The 17,324-nt window shown below is 42.8% G+C and overlaps 1 protein-coding gene across 8 annotated transcripts in view; it reads right to left on the reverse strand.

Moving 5' to 3' along the window:
* The window catches only part of MYO9A (myosin IXA), a 163,264-nt gene that overhangs the window by 115,688 nt on the left and 30,252 nt on the right, over window positions 1-17,324 (reverse strand). For all 8 annotated transcript variants that reach the window (XM_054078252.1, XM_054078255.1, XM_054078253.1 and 5 more), the window contains exon 2: window positions 13,527-14,448. In XM_054078252.1, coding sequence (XP_053934227.1) covers window positions 13,527-14,369 — 843 coding nt within the window. In that variant the 5' untranslated portion in view covers window positions 14,370-14,448. The remainder of the gene's footprint in view (window positions 1-13,526; window positions 14,449-17,324) is intronic.

Consider the following 17,324-nt stretch of genomic DNA (forward strand, 5'->3'; position numbering starts at 1 on the left):
GCTCCTACAGACTTCAATATTTGCTCGCTCTGATCCTTTCTGCCTTAAGCTAGCAGGTAAGACTAGCTACTCAACCTCGTTATGCAAAAAGCTTCTACCAGCTATTTTTCTCTTGCTGAACAGACTGGATTAATATGGAAACCCAGAAATATTTCACTTACTCATAACGACATCTTAACAGATTTTTCACAACAGCACAGAACCAGTGAATGGAGGAACAGCCAATCTGATGAGCCACAAGAATTTAGCGGCCTCAGCAGAAAAAAAATTAGTAAATATCCCTTGAGTGCCTGACTGCTGGGATCGATACTGCAAGATGAATACTCCATCCACACCGCCAAGCCCTCGCTAATAGCTCACGGACCTTTTTTAATGCTTGACAATCTATAAAGTACAATTTAAAAACCTAGTTGAAGTTGGCCTGCTCATGTTATGGAGATTAAACAGATGCTCACCCAAGTTACCTCTAGACTTGAAAATTAGCCTAAATGACAACGCCTCATCAGACCTAGAGGGGTAGATACGAAGAAAATAAATATGAAGTAAGACTATATAATCTATCTCATATATGTACATATTGTATTTATTTTATATCTATATATCTTGGATGTATTACAGGTTTATTTTCTATTAATATATCTCATATATATGTTATACATTTATTTCATATGCACGCATCTTACCGTTGACAATTCAGGCATCTGCAAGCTAACGCAACGCAGATACTGCTGCATGCTTAATCCTTGAGCAAACACGGCCGGTCCCACCGAACCCAGGCTGTTCTGGCCAGAACGCTGCCTCCACGCTTCACAGAATCACAAGGTTGGAAAGGACCCATTGGATCATCAAGTCCAACCATTCCTAACACTCCCTAAACCATGTCCCTCAGCACTTCATCCACCCGTTCCTTAAACACCTCCAGGGAAGGCGACTCGACCCCCTCCCTGGGCAGCTGTTCAGTACCCAATGACTCTTTCTGTGAAGATTTTTTTTCTGATATCCAACCTGAACCTCCCCTGACGGAGCTTCAGGCCATTCCCCCTTGTCCTGTCCTCTGTCACTTGGGAGAAGAGCCCAGCTCCCTCCTCTCCACAACCTCCTTTCAGGCAGTTGTAGAGAGTAATAAGGTCTCCCCTCAGCCGCCTCTTCTCCAGGCTAAACAACCCCAGCTCTCTCAGCCGCTCCCTGTAAGACTTGTTCTCCAGCCCCCTCACCAGCTTTGTTGCTCTTCTCTGGACACGCTCCAGAGCCTCAACATCCTTCTTATGGTGAGGGGCCCAGAACTGAACACAGTATTCGTGGTGCGGTCTCACCAGCGCCGAGTACAGAGGGAGAATCACCTCCCTGGACCTGCTGGTGACCCCATTTCTGATACAAGCCAAGATGCCATTGGCCTTCTTGGCCCCCTGGGCACACTGCTGGCTCATGGTCAGTCGGCTGTCAACCAGCACCCCCAGGTCCTTCTCTTCCGTGCAGCTCTCCAGCCATTCCTCCCTCAGTCTGTAGCACTGCATAGGGTTGTTGTGCCCCAAGTGCTTCAGCGCTCTGCTGAGGGATGCACCCAAGTTCAGAGTTCTGTATCAGTTCAGAGTTCTGTATCAGTTCAGCCCCCTGTAAGGAAAAGCAGTGCTCCATTCTTGAAAAACTACAACATTCTCCATCAGACGATGTGTTTATTCATCCAAGCCATCGTCCACTCTGTCGATAACCCAGGCTGATAAGTTTAATTAATAACCCACTTGAAAACCAGGCAAACATCAATATGTTGGGGTTTTTTTAAGGCATTATGTTTTCTCCTAGTTTTATTGAAATTACTCGGTTTTCCTCCAGCAGATGAAAACCAGATGTTACAGAGGGGGAAGGGTTGCACGAGCCAGAACAAAAAACCAAGGCAGCAACAGGCAGGTCACACCCATTCATTACCCATAGATTTCCCCCTGCCATAAGGCTATTTATATTGCATCTCTATTATTACAAATATTATAATTGTGATGTAATTCCAGAAACCACAGTTTTCTCCCTCGCAGTTCGAAGTAGAAAGCAGCACGTGAGTCGAAAGGCTTCAGCAAAGTTTCTTTGTGCTGTGTAAGCACTTTGGAAAGCTTTGCTCCCATCGCACAGTCTTAGTGCCAATATTAGGGCTTGTATTCCCTCCTGAGACAGCCCAAGCCCAGGATTAATCCAGGCTTAGCAGCTCTTGGATGCTCACTTGTTATACTGAGAATATTGAAAAAGAAAAGGAGCTTGAGTACATGCACACAGCCAATGTTGGAAGGATTGTTGGCAAAGCTAAACGTGCATCCTCATGCAAGTGATTGCAGCGCAAGTGGAGGAGCAGATTGGAGTTATCCCATTAAGCAGCTACGTGACGCAAAAACGGGGAGTAAGAATAACTCATGGTTGATTTAAGAACTGACTGACCATATGCACAGGTGACTGCAATGGCAGATCGTCTACCTTGTGGAATTTCTAGGCACACTTCACAAGAGAGGAAAGGTCTTTGAAGGTCTTTGCTCCTCCTCATTGTTTTTAATTCTCCCATTTAACACTTCTGGCAAAAGCGTATCCTGATTTGAAGCAAATGTGCAGTGGAAATCAGGAGAGGATGCAGGAGCAGATTATTCTTTGCGTGAATTTGTAGAAAAAGAAAAGCACAGAGGGAGATGAGCCTTATGGTGCTCTTTTTTGCCAGACTAAAATAATCACTGCCCAAACCAGAGCTGTACACGGGCAACCTATGACCCGATAGCACTTCTTCAAGGACCACGCTGGAAATGTAACAGTTGACAGGTAGGGTTGGACTCAATGATCTCAAAGGTCTTTTCCAACAAAACAATTCTATGATTCTGTGAAGTTATAGATCATCATCCCAGTTCTGACCAGCTGCTTGCTATGTTGGGGGGATTCACTTCAATTCCTTTAAAACCGACTTAATACTGAAAAGCTAGCTTTGACCTCCTTTCCAACTCAATTATATACCTATATGCAGGAGTAGCACCTCCAGTTATTTCACAGGGCCAGTCATACACAACAAGCAATATATAATACACCTTGCCTTTTCATTAACAGATGCAATAATTAATATATAGGACAACTTTCCATTGCTAACTACTCTCCAAAATATTTTGGCAGGGAACTGGGATTAGATCACCATGAATCCCAGCTTAAACAGAGCTCAAATGTGAACTTCCTGACTAAGGTAAAAAAAAGCCTGGCTCAAATTTACGAACTGCTGGCAAGGTTACACCAGTCCCAGAGGCTTCCAAATACCAGGAACACTCTGGCCCAGAAACGTCGAGTTCAGCCTGATAATTCCAATACATTCCTCCGCGCATGACCATTCCTGCAGCTGTAGCCTAGGCAATAGAGAAATAAACTCCAACACCTCACACTCACATTTTTCAGAGCCTTAAATTAAACTGTAGAAGTGTTTTGAAAGCTTGCAAACTTTTATTTTTGATGAAGTAATAGACATAAGCCTTGTCAAGAAGGTTGTTTTAAGGTGGCCACCCAAATCTTGCCCTGCTCCGTCAGACGCAGCCCATTCCACCTACATCTTGTGAACAAAAAAATATGGAATTTTCTGCTCTTCGTGACAATCTTCTGGATCTCTTTAATTAAAGGATAATTCAATTTCACTGTAACATTTGTAAGATATAAGAAAACCCCCAATCAAACCCCCGACTTTGGCACAGGAGATGTCCCCTCACACCTACCAGCCTGGAGTTACAATATTCCAAATTCGGAAAAAACAGTGATTCTTCAAATAAAAAATTTCACATTATTAAAACCTGTCTCGTCTCCTTTTTTGTTTTGGGGTTTTTTGTTTATTTCTTTCTTCTTTTTCTTCCCTTCTCAAAAGGAGGGAATCTTTTTTCATCTTTTTTGTTTCTTTTGCAAGCACATCTGATGCTTCGCCAAACTCCAGAGAGACTGGATCTGCTCTGCTTTGGAAAACACTCGAGCATTAAGTATGTGGGAGACAGCTCCCACCCCAACCTGCCACACCAAACCTTTGCTCCCCAAACCTGCCAGTTGCCCAAACAATCTCCAGTTTCCCTGATGACAAAGCAGATTAAAGTTTTAACAGTTTGTCCTTATCTCAGCCATGAGTATTTTTCTCCACATGCTTTCATTCTCCATTGGCATCCCCCACCCAGCTCCTTGTCCAAGATTTTTCTCCCAATTACAAACCATAAGTAAATCTGCCAATTTGGGGACAATCAGCAAATCTTTGATTCCTACCACAAAGCTGCTGCTTAGGAATCCCATTTCTCTGTTCTTATTCCTTCTGATCAAACATGAGGAAAATACGGAACTGGAAAATGCCAGTAAAAAAACATACAATTTTTTAATTGCATTACGGCCAGAAATTGCTGAACCTCTCTCCCTACCCCCTTTCTTTTTTTTTTCTTGAACTACAAAAGTCAGCCTCATCCCCAGCATTTTTGCTCCACAAACCTCTTTTCTGAGACCTTCTTGAAAACCTCACTTCCCTGAAAGTGGGAATGAGGGGAGAGGGCAGTTTTAAATGGAATTTCTAACTCTGAAAAGATCCTTTAAAAAATTATTTCATTTTTTTCCTCCCCCTTGAAAAGTATATTTTCTTAGCACATGGCATTAGCATTTCTTCAAGTATTTTCATAGGAACTGCCTGGAAACTTCTACACGATACCCTGCTTCCAGTCTGTCCATAACAGCGTGAATTGGTCCCCATTAAATTAACCATACTGATATAATATGCAAAATAATAAATATATCCAGTAATGATTCAAATCTGAAATAATCACAGTTACTCAGATCCCCACCTCTCCTGCAGTGGATTATATGCTTTCCTGGCACCTCTTACAATGGAAATAACTGACACAGTTTTCTTTTGTGACTATAACTAATGTTTTTCCTAATGGTCAGTCACCGTGATTTGTCTTGTGTCGCACTAAATTCTGAATGATTTTGATTCTTAAATAATATTGCACCATCTTTTCACAAAACTATGGAATGGTTTGTTGGAAGGGACCTCAAAGCCCACAGAGTTCCAAACCCCTGCCATAGGCAAGAACACTCCCCACTGGATCAGGTTGCTCAAAGCCCCATCCAACCTGACCTGGAACACCTCCAGGGATGGGGCAGCCGTGACTATCTGGGCCACACCAGAGGTCAGTGCCTTCCCACCCTCACAGGAAAACATTTCTTCCTGATACACACTCTCCAAGGCTTCTCTCTACAAAACAGAGGTAGTGTGTATCTACGTTGCAAAACATCATGGGAGCAAGCAGTGATGTACATGGGGCCCAACCATCCTGGTGACAGAAACCTTCATTAATTTGTTGCTCACACTGACATAAAATGGACATAATTTTTTTAACAAGTTTTATGTGTCCTAAAATAAAATATCTGCAAAATGCCTCTGTTTTATATTCAATCGAAACTCTTAAGATTCAGCTTGTCCCGTCATCTTCTCTATTGCAGCCTTTGCCGTAGAAGCCCAAATCCCCAATCACTTTTACAAAGCCAAAGGCTCAACTGCCTGGCACGACATTTATCCCTCATCCATCTTAATTAAGCAAATAAAAGCCAGTTGCAATCAGCTGCTGCAGTTAAAACAAATCCTTTCCGCAAACACGGGAAACAATGATTTTGTTTGCCTACTCCAAATTGCTGCTGTGAATTTGAGTGGGACTTGCACAACACGCGTTTGAAGAAGAACTGTTCCATTGCTCTCTGCCACCCTGCAACTTAACCTCTACATAATATTTAACCTGAGGCTGAGCAGATTGATCATCACTGTGGAGCAGCTACCTGCCTAGGCTTTGCTATACTGCTTGTTCCATTGATTTCTGCTGAATTTGGCATGGCTATCTGGCCCAAGCAGGAGGCACTTGGTTAAGCTTTGTTATATCTTGGCAGACATCGGGACCACAAAGAAAATGCATTCCTCTCCAAGCTGTAAAAGAGATGGTCAACACCGGTCATCCTGGCAGTTCTTCGGTTCAGACCAAAGGAAAATATGGAACTGGAATTCTTGTTGACACAACCCTAAACGATGATCACTATTCACAACGACGAACGTGCTCTACTTGTGGTCACCAACAAAAACGTGGACTTCACTCTTCCTATAGGAAGCATATGGGAAATAAGGTGCAGAGATGTTGTATGGCTGCAGTGCTGCAATTCTCTCTGGAGGTCTTCAAAGGGACCCTCCCATTAAATCCTCTTTGGTTTCTATGCTCCAAAACCACTACGACTCAATCTAAATCCTGGTTGTAGGCAACTGCTGCAAGACTACGCTGGAGCTCATCCGCAGCAAGACCCTGGAGATGCACACGTGTGCTCGGCACCGGCTGCTTCCCTGCACACAACAGCTCCCTGTCACACCGAACCACCTGCTAACGTATATATAAGGTGCATATGCACACATATATCTCTAATTCCCATCCAGGACAGCTAGGTACCTTTACAAAATACCTTTACAGTACCTTTACAAATAGGATGCTTGCACACCTGTTGAGGCTCACACAGGAAAACAAAGTAAAGAAAAGGCAAGAGAAAGCACCAGCCACGTGTACAGAGCCCAGAAATAACCCTCTTTCTTTAGGTTCGCGTACATCATCACTAGAGATAACAAAAGGAAAAAATATCATAACCAGTCACATTTTACCTGTCTCTCTGCTGTAGAAAATAAATGACAATAACAATTTCTGTGCTAAAAACTGCAATTTCTGTTTCATAAATACAAAGGAAACACCTCTCACCTTTGAAAATGGTGAGGACAAATTCAGAAAATTTTATTTGCTGCCTAAGGTAACAATTTGTCCGAGTTCACAGAGCCACTAAGACACCATTGCCTTGTCACGAGAGAGGGCACTGCTCCTCAGACTGCGAAACAACGTGTAATCAGCAGAGGTGTTTTAGTAGAGTGCCCTCATGTTTTGAGCCTGGAAAAGCCACACGGACAGCAGAAACTATTCAAAAGCCAAAATCTGTCAGCTGCTACCACCAGAGCAGTCTCTGTTCTACAAAAGCTGTTTCTCAGATTCCTCTGTTCCCAATCCAGGGTAACCATCCTGCAGCACAGCACCCCTCCAGTACCCAAGCTCAGCCTGTAAAATCTGGTATGTGTTCCCCAGCCACAAAAAAAAAGTCAAAAGGGTCTTAGTAAAAGGTCCTAAAACCAAAATCTGTGTTTTGACTGGGAGAAGCCGGGGGGGAAGAGAAATAAAATCCCTACTAGAGTAATGATGTCTCATTCCATGACTAGAAAAATACAGTGCCAAATGAACTACGTGTATTAGGAAAGAACAGTCTGAACCTTGGTTATCAATATTAAGCCCCCATGGAACCCTTAATGGACAGTAACAGCACAATCTTAGATCAAAAACATTAGAGCGCTACGTTCTCATTATGCTGTTGGGTAAGCACATCTAGTGAAAAATGAAATAGCTTTCAGAAAAAAAGGTGCTTCTTCCATGTGCTCCTTGATATTCAGGTTAAAAAAAAAAATAGGTTAATACAAAACCAAGTAACAGATCAACAATAAAACAGTGCAAGATTATACAAATGGTATTTAGTCAGTCGCGTGTTCTCTTTATCCCGTACAATGCTGAACATCATCTGGGTTCACTATGGCTGCACACAAGCATGAATAGACGGTCCCTGCCTAGTCAGACTCAGGTTTATAGTTTAAAGTTATATAGATACCTTTGTACATAAATACCTATATAATCTACGTATCCAGATATATGGGGATCCATAAAGCGGATACCTGGGGATCCAGATAGCAATAAAAATCTAGATCTCTTTGTACAAAATACCTAGATATCTATAAAATCTAGATCACTAGATACAACTTAATAGAGGTAAAGGCGAAACCCTAAGAGCTCAGTGAAAGAAGACTAAAGAGAAGGATAAAACCAGAAGGGTATGAATGAGAATGAATGGCAAAACAGAACAACTTCCCTAAAAAGAGGTGGAGAGGAAGCAGGGAAAAGATAGGATGCTTGCACGTGTAGGTTCAATAAACTGCTGCCTTTAAGGCCAACACTCCACCCAGGAAAGTTTATTCAGCATTTCCTTCCTGGAAACAAATACCTACTAGTTCTTAAGAGCGGAGAAAAAGGCAGCCCCAGGTAAACTTGCTTTAATAACTCAACCGTTTTTCCTACAGCCATCTCTGGTCAGAAATAACCATTTCTACTGGATTTGATGGTTAAAAAAAAAAAATGTTCACTGAACATATCAATTAATGACAAAAAATATATTGAACTCAGCCACCGACAGAGCCAATGTGAATACTGCAGGAAGCCTCTACAGTGAAAAGACTGAATAATTCAGCGTAAGAGAAATGGATGAACAAGACACTATTTGACACAGAGCCTGGAACTGTAAAATATCCCCAGCTAAAGAATAACAGCATTTTGAAAGCGCTGGTGAAAAGCATTTGGTGCATGAGCCTTGCTGTGTGAGTCCTTTGTGTTGCTGCTGCCAGTGGAGGCCTGCGCAAATTCTTCCCCCATTAGGCAGCATCTGTCTGATCGCTGTGTGTTGCTCCCTCTCCATCCTCTCCCTGCACTGGGGAGGCAAAAAAATCCTGGCTGCTGCATTCAACACCCACCCCAAACTCAGACCACACAGGAGATCAATAATAATTGTATATATTATAGGTTAAAAATGATCAAAAGTGAATAATGAGCAGAATAACCAGTCTTTGCTTCTCCCTTTCATATACATTCACTTTTCAGATACAGAACTCTACAGCCACACGGCACAACCTAATGACTTCAAATCACTGTACTGGAAAATGAACCTCATGAACTAAATCAGGTCTATATTTTCTAAAAGTCTACTTTAATGAAATCTGAGTACCTCCCGTTAATACTGTTCCACGTAGCAGTAGGGGGAAAAAAAAGTTAATATAGAATCATAGAAAGGGACCTTAAAGATCATCTACTTCCCACCTCCCCGGCCATGGGCAGGGACATCTCACTAATATGCTCAAATGTTACCTCTCATTAACAACGTTCCATGCGAAACTATGAATGTGCTCAGTCTGAAAATGTCTTTTCTCACAGGCAAATGACTGCACTGTAATCTGCTATACAACAAGAGCATCTCGTTATATGCACTGCAGGAGTTAATGGTGTGGGATGTGCTGGCAGAGCCGGGTCCTACCTGGGATTACTCCAGCTCTTGCATGCGTCTGGCCAAATCACGTGGGAAAAGCAGTGGCGGATGCACGCACATTTAGCTTTAGCATCTCCATATTGTTCGATGCCACTCGAATACACTGAAAGTCCAGGACATGCTCGATTCTTCTAGTTAATTGATTTTTTTTTTTTGACTGCACTCAATAGCTCTTTGTTTAATGCTGGAAACATCCAGTAGCATCTACTGAAATGTTGGCAGCACGGTATCGTTTTCACTCGCACCTAACAGCCGCCAGCCCTTCAGCTGCTGCTGCGAGAGCAGAGTTTGGCTGGAAGGAGACTGCGCATTACCACAGCAAAGTCCTGTCAAATAAAACTCAGTATCGTTTAGTTGCTGCTTACATTTTCATCTAACAGTGCAACAATCAGCATTAAAAAAATACGAAAAATAACAGCTTTTAGACTTCCAGACCTGAAGATTGAAGCTATAACTTCCCCATCCGAGCAAAACACACATATTGTGTAATGCTCCAGAAATTAAAAAGCAATGCCAGCTGCTGCTCCTCGGGTTTCTACGCAAACCACCACCTATTGGGAATGTAAACAGCACTGCTGCCACTACAAAAGGCCTGCTGCATTTTTTTGAGAAGCAATTCAAGCAATCAGCTCCTGTTTTTCCTTGGCACAGATACTGCAGACGCACAGCTGTGATGAAGGGCAGGACCCTCTGCCACCAGCAGCCGTCTCAACCCACCACATAAACATTTCCCTTCGCCTTTTTTTTCTTTTTAAAGCAATTAAGAAATCCCCACCAGGACATTTGGGGATGCATGCAAACAGCTACTGAGAAAACATGCCTGGTTTTGGGAGCTGTCATCACAGTAGTTCTTGTGACAAGCGAGATGCTAGGAAAGTTATGGATCACAAAAGGATCTGGGGCAGACTCCTTCAGATCCAGGCTCATGCGATACCTGTCTGGGGACCTTTGGGCATTCCTCAGCTACCTTTGCATATCTGCTGAGAAATAAAAAAACCAAAGTAACATAACCTAACAAATTAATGTGCATGCAAACCTCCCCAGCCAACCTGAAGTGTGGGTTATGTCTCACCTTGCGCCGAAGGGAGGAGGATGCTGCCGTGCTGCATATATTTTAGATATATTTTTAAATATATTTTTCTATCTATATACTATCATTTTAATGAGATATGAGATTTAAAAAGAATTCCAACCTTGTGATTCTGTGATTTATCACAAAACTAAAAAGGCACACTGCAGCCACTCCAAGGGGCATGGCTACAAAACAGGCTTGCCTATTAAAACCCATTTAAGGAAAGAGAAAATCCACAGGACTTATGTCAAATCCACTTTAAAAGGAGACATTTGGTCTCAGCACACACCTCTAGCAGTCGCTGCTACCTACAACTAAGCGGCTGATGTTATCGCATTGAGATGGTGGTAACGGTTCGCCTTGACAGCCATCCCCAAAGGCACAGTTTGGACAACGCTTACAGGAATTCTCATGCAACAAAAAAAAAAGTCACAAACAATAGCCTAAGGCTATTCAAAATAAGTAAATTAGGAAAACAGCAAAGCTGCAGAAAAAATTAAAATAATCATCTTGATTCTGCTCCACTTCCGCTCCCGCTGTGTGAGCACGAGGGGAAAGGCATTCCCAGGATCAGGTGGGTCAGTGCAAACTCTGCTACCAGAGATGCTTTGAAAGCAGGGAAGAAGAGAGAGAGATTAACAGGTCTGAGTAAATTCTTGTTTGCTGTGCTCCATGCCCTAAACCCAAAGCTGCAGGAACATCACTGCTTCCTAAAAGACAAGCCTGAGCTGAACATAACTTAATTTTAAATACGCAGAGGGAAAACCAGGGGATCAAAGAAGATGATTGTGGATGGGGAGAAGAATGAAGAAGAAGAGGGAGAACAATCAAGATACGTGAGTTTGGCACCTAAATGAATCGAGAAGTGAAAAGGGCATTACAAACACAAGGAATCAAAAAGGTCAGACCTGCAAAGGGGTGTCAAGCAAACTATGACAACGGATCTGCTCTGTTGCTCCTTTTTTCAGGAAATTCTAGGAAGGGTAGGAAAAATCGGAGTATGCACATCTTACTCTTTAAGCCCTGTGACTTGTGACTATCATGGACTGGAGCTGGTGGAGCAGAAGAAATGCCAGATTAGCTTCACTTTCTCCAAGAGACTTGGAGGCAGCTCGAGAAGCGCAACAGCAGCCACCCAGCCGCCAGAGAACCGGAACGCAAACTCCTCCAAAGGCAAAAGAAATAACAGATGTGATTCAGATATATTTATTTTTTCTTAAAACCAGCTGCAGATCTTGTGAACGGAAAGCAAGAAGGCACAGTACACCCCTCCTCTGTACCTAATCCCAACACAAACAACAGTCCCCAGGAAGAAGTAAGTGGCCATCACCAAAGCAGCATCACCAGCAAACCACTCGCCCTGCTCCCCTCCATCTGAGAGCCGAGCAAACAGACCTAAAATTCAGATCCTGATACAGAGGGTAACAGCAGGAATCCTGACAACCAGGGATGTTCCTAGTGCACTGATCAGAAATTGCTTGCACCCTGCTCTCTCTGCTTTTGGAAGAAAAAAAGATTTAGTCTTTCAGGCAGGTGGAAGAGTTGTTCATTTATCTAAGGGACTGCTTTGATGGACTCCCAGTCTGTGATGCTGAGGCAGTTTTGCAACTGGACTATTTTACCTATCCCTGAAAAAAACCAGAATTTATGTAAAAACAATTCCCAAAACTTTCCTTTAATTTCTCTTTCATGGAGCTCCCTCTCTTCCACCTCTGGAAATCTAAGCTAGACCAAGACTCTCTATGTCCAACACTACTCAAGAAGACTATGAAGGGTACCTTGGTCCAACAGGGTACAATAAAAGAAAAGCATACCAAAACCCAAACAGTCATGCAGACCAAAGGAGTGAACAGGATTGGACATGGAATGCAATCATCATCATACCTGTTTCCTTAAATCAAACGGGCACTGCAGTAACAACTGGACTGCTGGATCCTGGCCTAATGTTCTCCTGACTCCAGCAAGAAACAGCTCCAAAGTCTCTTGCACAACAACAGGAGAAACACCGCCAAGTGCAAGAAGCAGGAGTCCACTTGTCTGTATGCTTTAAAGGAATTAATACAGTTCAATACAGACTGACCAAGAACAAAAAGCCTTTATAATTTCTTCATCTTCAGGTTGTCATACAGCTTTGCTGCTTCCGAGGGCAAAACCCATCCCCGAAGACTTTAATCATTTGCTAACTCCGGACTAAATTAGTTCAGCCTACTCCACTGGATGTAAAAATGGAAAAAAACTTGTTGGCTTTCCAACATGAAGCTGTTCGCTTCTCCTTAGCGGAGGCACGCACAAGCACCAGTCCTTCTACAATTCCCAAACCTTCTGCTGCTACCAAAAGCTGACCCAATAAAAGAACACAAACACAGAGAGTAGTTATCTTTGTCTACAACTGCCAAAGAAAACCTTCAGAATAGAAAAATCCCCAAAATCCAGTTTCACTCTCTTTACAAAACACGGTCAAAGCCACTTCTTATTTTAAGAGAAAATGCAACCATCGAGCCACCACCTCTCTCTGTACCACCTCTTCAAAGAGGAACAATGGCATGGTTGAAACTGATGCTCACATCACTCCCACACAGAAGGGCTTTAACAAACTAAAAACTCTAACTAGCAAAACTGACAGGTCTCAGGAAAACAATTTCAAAGAGTTATGGAGCAAACTCATGGCAAATTAATTAGAATTTCACGTCTGTGAAGTTCATGGTGCAGTTAATCTGATCTTCTCTCCTCTCCAGGAAAATTCCTCTCCAGGAAAACTCCTTATTAAGTGCCTAATCACATTGGCCAAATCAAGTACTCCTGATAAGAAAAAATTCTGACCATGCAAGTTACCTTTGATCTATTCCCCAAGCTCCATGAAGTTGAGTGCACAGTAACTCCCCAAATACACCACTACCGATACACTACGTGAAATGAATTCTCTTCACAATATCCTTTAAAGAAAGGCTGCCATTAATTTGGAAAAGGCTTTGTCATTTCCATTTCCAAACAGAAAAATCACTGAGATATACTGGTATTAAGAAACACTTGAGTGGAAACAAAACATTAATAATTTTGTAAGCTCTGCTTTTATTTTTCCTTTTTTTTATTGAAGCAGGTAGGATTCTGTAGACACAAATACAATCCCCTCTAATTGCTAATACTGTTGTAACCTTATTATCAGCATTTACCAAACAACCCCAGATTAGTGTCATAATAAAACCACAACTACTTCTGTTTGGGGTTTTTTTTGTACTGTTAAAAAGTTTCCACACTACTATCATCTTCATCTTACCTCAAGCACTGGTCCCGCTCCAAGGATAATCTGTTCTACTCCGCTGGCAAACCCCTTCTGGCTGAGGGCAGTGAGGTGATGAATCAGAAAGTTGGTGCTCTGCGTCTTTCCAGACCCGCTCTCTCCTGAAATGACGATGCATTGGTTCTTCCTCCGCTGAAGCATGGCGTGGTAAGCCACATCTGCCACAGCATAAATATGGGGTTCCAGCTTTCCCAGCTGATGGTTATCATACATCTTGACATACTTGGGGTTATAAATAGGCAGAAACTTGAATGGATTAATAACGATGAGAATGCTGCCGACATAGGTGTAGATTTTTTCTTGTTTGAACCGGTTTCTGAGATTCTCCAGGAGCGTTTTCTCATTCAGGTCTGGCAGGCTGCACAAGTCATCGTAGTCCTTCTGCTGTGGCTGGGGAAGGAAGCCACGCTCCACCATCCTGCGACGCTCCTCTGTTACCCGCAGCCAGGACTGGAGGCTCCCATAGTGAATGGACCCGTCCAGGTTCTTCTCCCGCAGGAGGAAGCGATAATCCTCACCACTGATGCGGTTCTCCAGGGCCATGCGAGGCCACAGCATCATGCGCTGGACGGGGCAGTCCGTAGGGTTGAGGATCCATTCCTCCCCACCAAATTCCTTCACTTCGGCAAGGACGTAACATTTTGTTTTCTCAAGCTGAAGTTTATTAATGAGCGAATCGATCACCTCAGCGGCTGTGGAAGTCTTCCTGGCGGTGATGGGGCAGTAGATAGTCCCTTCTGCGATGCTTCCAGGGTATATGTGCAGCGTGTACTCGCTATCCTCAAAGCGTCGTCTTCCTCCAACATCATTCACACTCATATTGGATCCTTTCCCATCAGTACCTGCGCTGCATAGTCAGGACCGTCCTATATATTGTCAGGTCATCACGTTAGCCATCCTAAAATGAAAGAAAAACAAAACCAGGTTAGATGCTTTGTCTTGGCAGTGATTCTTGAAAAATGGTTGACGTGCACCATGAGATACAAAGGAGCAACTCAAGTGATGATACCAACAGCCTTTGAGATAGCAAATGATGACTCCCAACCAACATCACAAAACAGAGCAGGATTTTCAGACACCACAGCTGTAATAAATAAAGCCATTTAACACACAAACACCGCCCACATTCTCAAGGTCCCCTCTACTCAGACATAACTACCTCGGCACCTCAAGCTTTTGCTAAATTTGCCCGATTCTGAACCACCAAAGATTCTAAAAGAGCCGCTGATTTTCAGTATACTTCATGGAGAATAAAATCAGTATTTTGTGAGCAACATACCAGACAGCCTGCTGAATCAATAGCGGCATTCTACTCATGTCGTAAGTTGCTACAAGCCTTATTGCTTAATATCACCAAATAACTAATTTAAGAGCTAGTGCCTCTATTTCCGTGTCTGCATACTTCATGCCAACTTAGGGAAAGCATCATTCAGCTAACTGTGACTTTGGAAAACACCCCCTGGCTCTCCCAATACAGATCTACAGACAAAAGTTAACTACAAAGAAATGCAGAGGACCCTTAGAGCCAGGATCTGTGCAATGAAGTGGTAGGTGATATTTAACACAGCTAAAACGTTACACGATGCACATTCTGACGTTACGTATAATGTTGAGCTTTCCCCTGGGCACGGCCCCACAGGAGCAAGACCTACGACTATGACAGTTTCCCAACGGCATCAACAAACTGCTCAAGAACAGTCAAAAAACATGACCTCAAAGCCCACGCCAGGTTTAGGGAGCTCTCGAGTGTCAGATATTCAGTGTTGGGGAGAATATTCAGAAGAAGCCCTTCACACAGCTGCCCTACCCTCGCACTCCTCCCCAAGCACCCAAATCAGACACCTTCAGTCCAAGCACAGCCACCCCATCACCTATATACATGCAAGGCTGGGATTTCCAGACCTGTTTAACTTCCTACAAGCATTTCTGAGGCCCTGAAATGAAAAGCATCATTTCACATTGCATTGTTTCTTGCTCCAATATTTCAGTAAGTATATTATCCCCAGCCACACACTATTCCAAGCAAAGAAATTAATACGTTACAGTGAAATACTTGTAGGGATTCATGGCGCATTGCTTGGTTGCAGGATATATATTACAAACTGGGAAGTGCTCCAGCTGCTTTCCTATAGGTTTAGCACAGGCACAGATGAAATAGGGATGATGTCAGTTTAGTGGCGGGTTGGGCTTTCTTTGTCCAGCTCTGCAACTCCAGCGTCAGCTTTTCTTCAAGGAGGAAAAGCGACAAACAACACTTAAGTTAGATAATTCCTGAGACTTTACTTCAAAGCTTACAAGGCGGCTGGCTATTTTTATTCAAGTGATCAGAGCAGAGCAAAGACTGCTGACTCATGTGAGAACCGCAAACAGGATTTTAAGTTGGTTACCTTGAGCAAACTGACCTTCCCTTCTGGCCCCTCCCTCCCATCAAATATATTTAAGCTCAATAAATCCTCTATAAAGCATCAGGTCAGTCTACCTCACCTGCCCAAAAGCCTTCCTTTCTTCTCTACAGATGCCTATTCTGCATGGACACGGCAGAATAATAAACATCTGGAGCTTCTGCACCCAAACTATGTGAATCCAGCAGAAACGCAACTAAGCATGAACCTCATGGAGATGCTAAAACTCCCGGTAATTCTGGGAATGCAGAAGAGCCAAGTCCTCCCCAAAACCACTTAAACGCCAGCCTAAGAAGCGTCTAATGACTATGAAATTTAGTGAGGTCAGAAAGCAGAGGTGTTAACTTGAGCCCTGTAAATCACGAGGCAGGCCACGGGATTTCATTCTAGTAACGCTAAACATGTCTCAGAGTATTATGTTGGGGCAAAGAAACATTAATGAAGATAATTGCTTGTGGTGTTCCAACCACTGGTGCACGTGAGCCTGGCTCTGCTCACCGTCAAACACATCTCTTGCAGACAGTCCACTTTCAAAGCTTTTTGAGAAGGACTGCAAAGAAATACACATAACATGGCAAGGAGAGAGGCTCCTAATGACAGCTGTTCAAGTAGGCAGTCATAGTAGCTTTTATATGATTTTTAAATTAACAATATTCTTGTGTTTGGGCACAAAATATTAAATAGGAGCATGCAAAGAACAAAACAAGAGTATTTTCCAAAGCATGAATACTCACTCTATCCACTATTTCAATTAAAGGCATTTTGCATTGCTGTGTTTACACATTTAAATGGAAACATATAGAAATTCTGCTACATCTAAGTAGGCAGGGCATTTATATAAGTAAAGCGAAGGTAGTGTCTTAGTGAAAGGGGGTGCTTGTTTCTGTACCCAAGATGATGGCATATCATAAAATGACCTGACTTTACTACCAAGCTCTTGCTCAGCTGCTTCACTCACGTACTGGCTCTGGCAAGGACGGCAGTGGTGGCAACAGGATGGATGTTGATCCCATAGGAGATGGAAAACTCAGGGATACATTAGACCAGAAACATTGCCAAGTCCTGTGAGCGCTCTGGCAAAAATTTATGGCTTATGCATGCCTGTGAAAGGAAGGTTTTAAGAATATATAACATTTTAAGATGATATACTTTGAGTTTAATATTTTCTTTTCCATTTTCTACATTTGAATGAAGATTCTTACTCAAATTGACCCCACACGCTGATTTCACTGTTTTACTCTCATAACATAATTCTACTTGCAATGTAAAAAGCATGACCTTCACACAAACTTGACATTAAAAACTAAACCTTGTGTCCCACATAAAAAAATAGATTAATATTTTCTAGGAGCTCAGAGGCTTTTATAGAAGT

This window comes from Cuculus canorus, chromosome 12 (assembly GCF_017976375.1).
Source record: "Cuculus canorus isolate bCucCan1 chromosome 12, bCucCan1.pri, whole genome shotgun sequence".
Classification (NCBI taxonomy): Eukaryota; Metazoa; Chordata; class Aves; order Cuculiformes; family Cuculidae; genus Cuculus; species Cuculus canorus.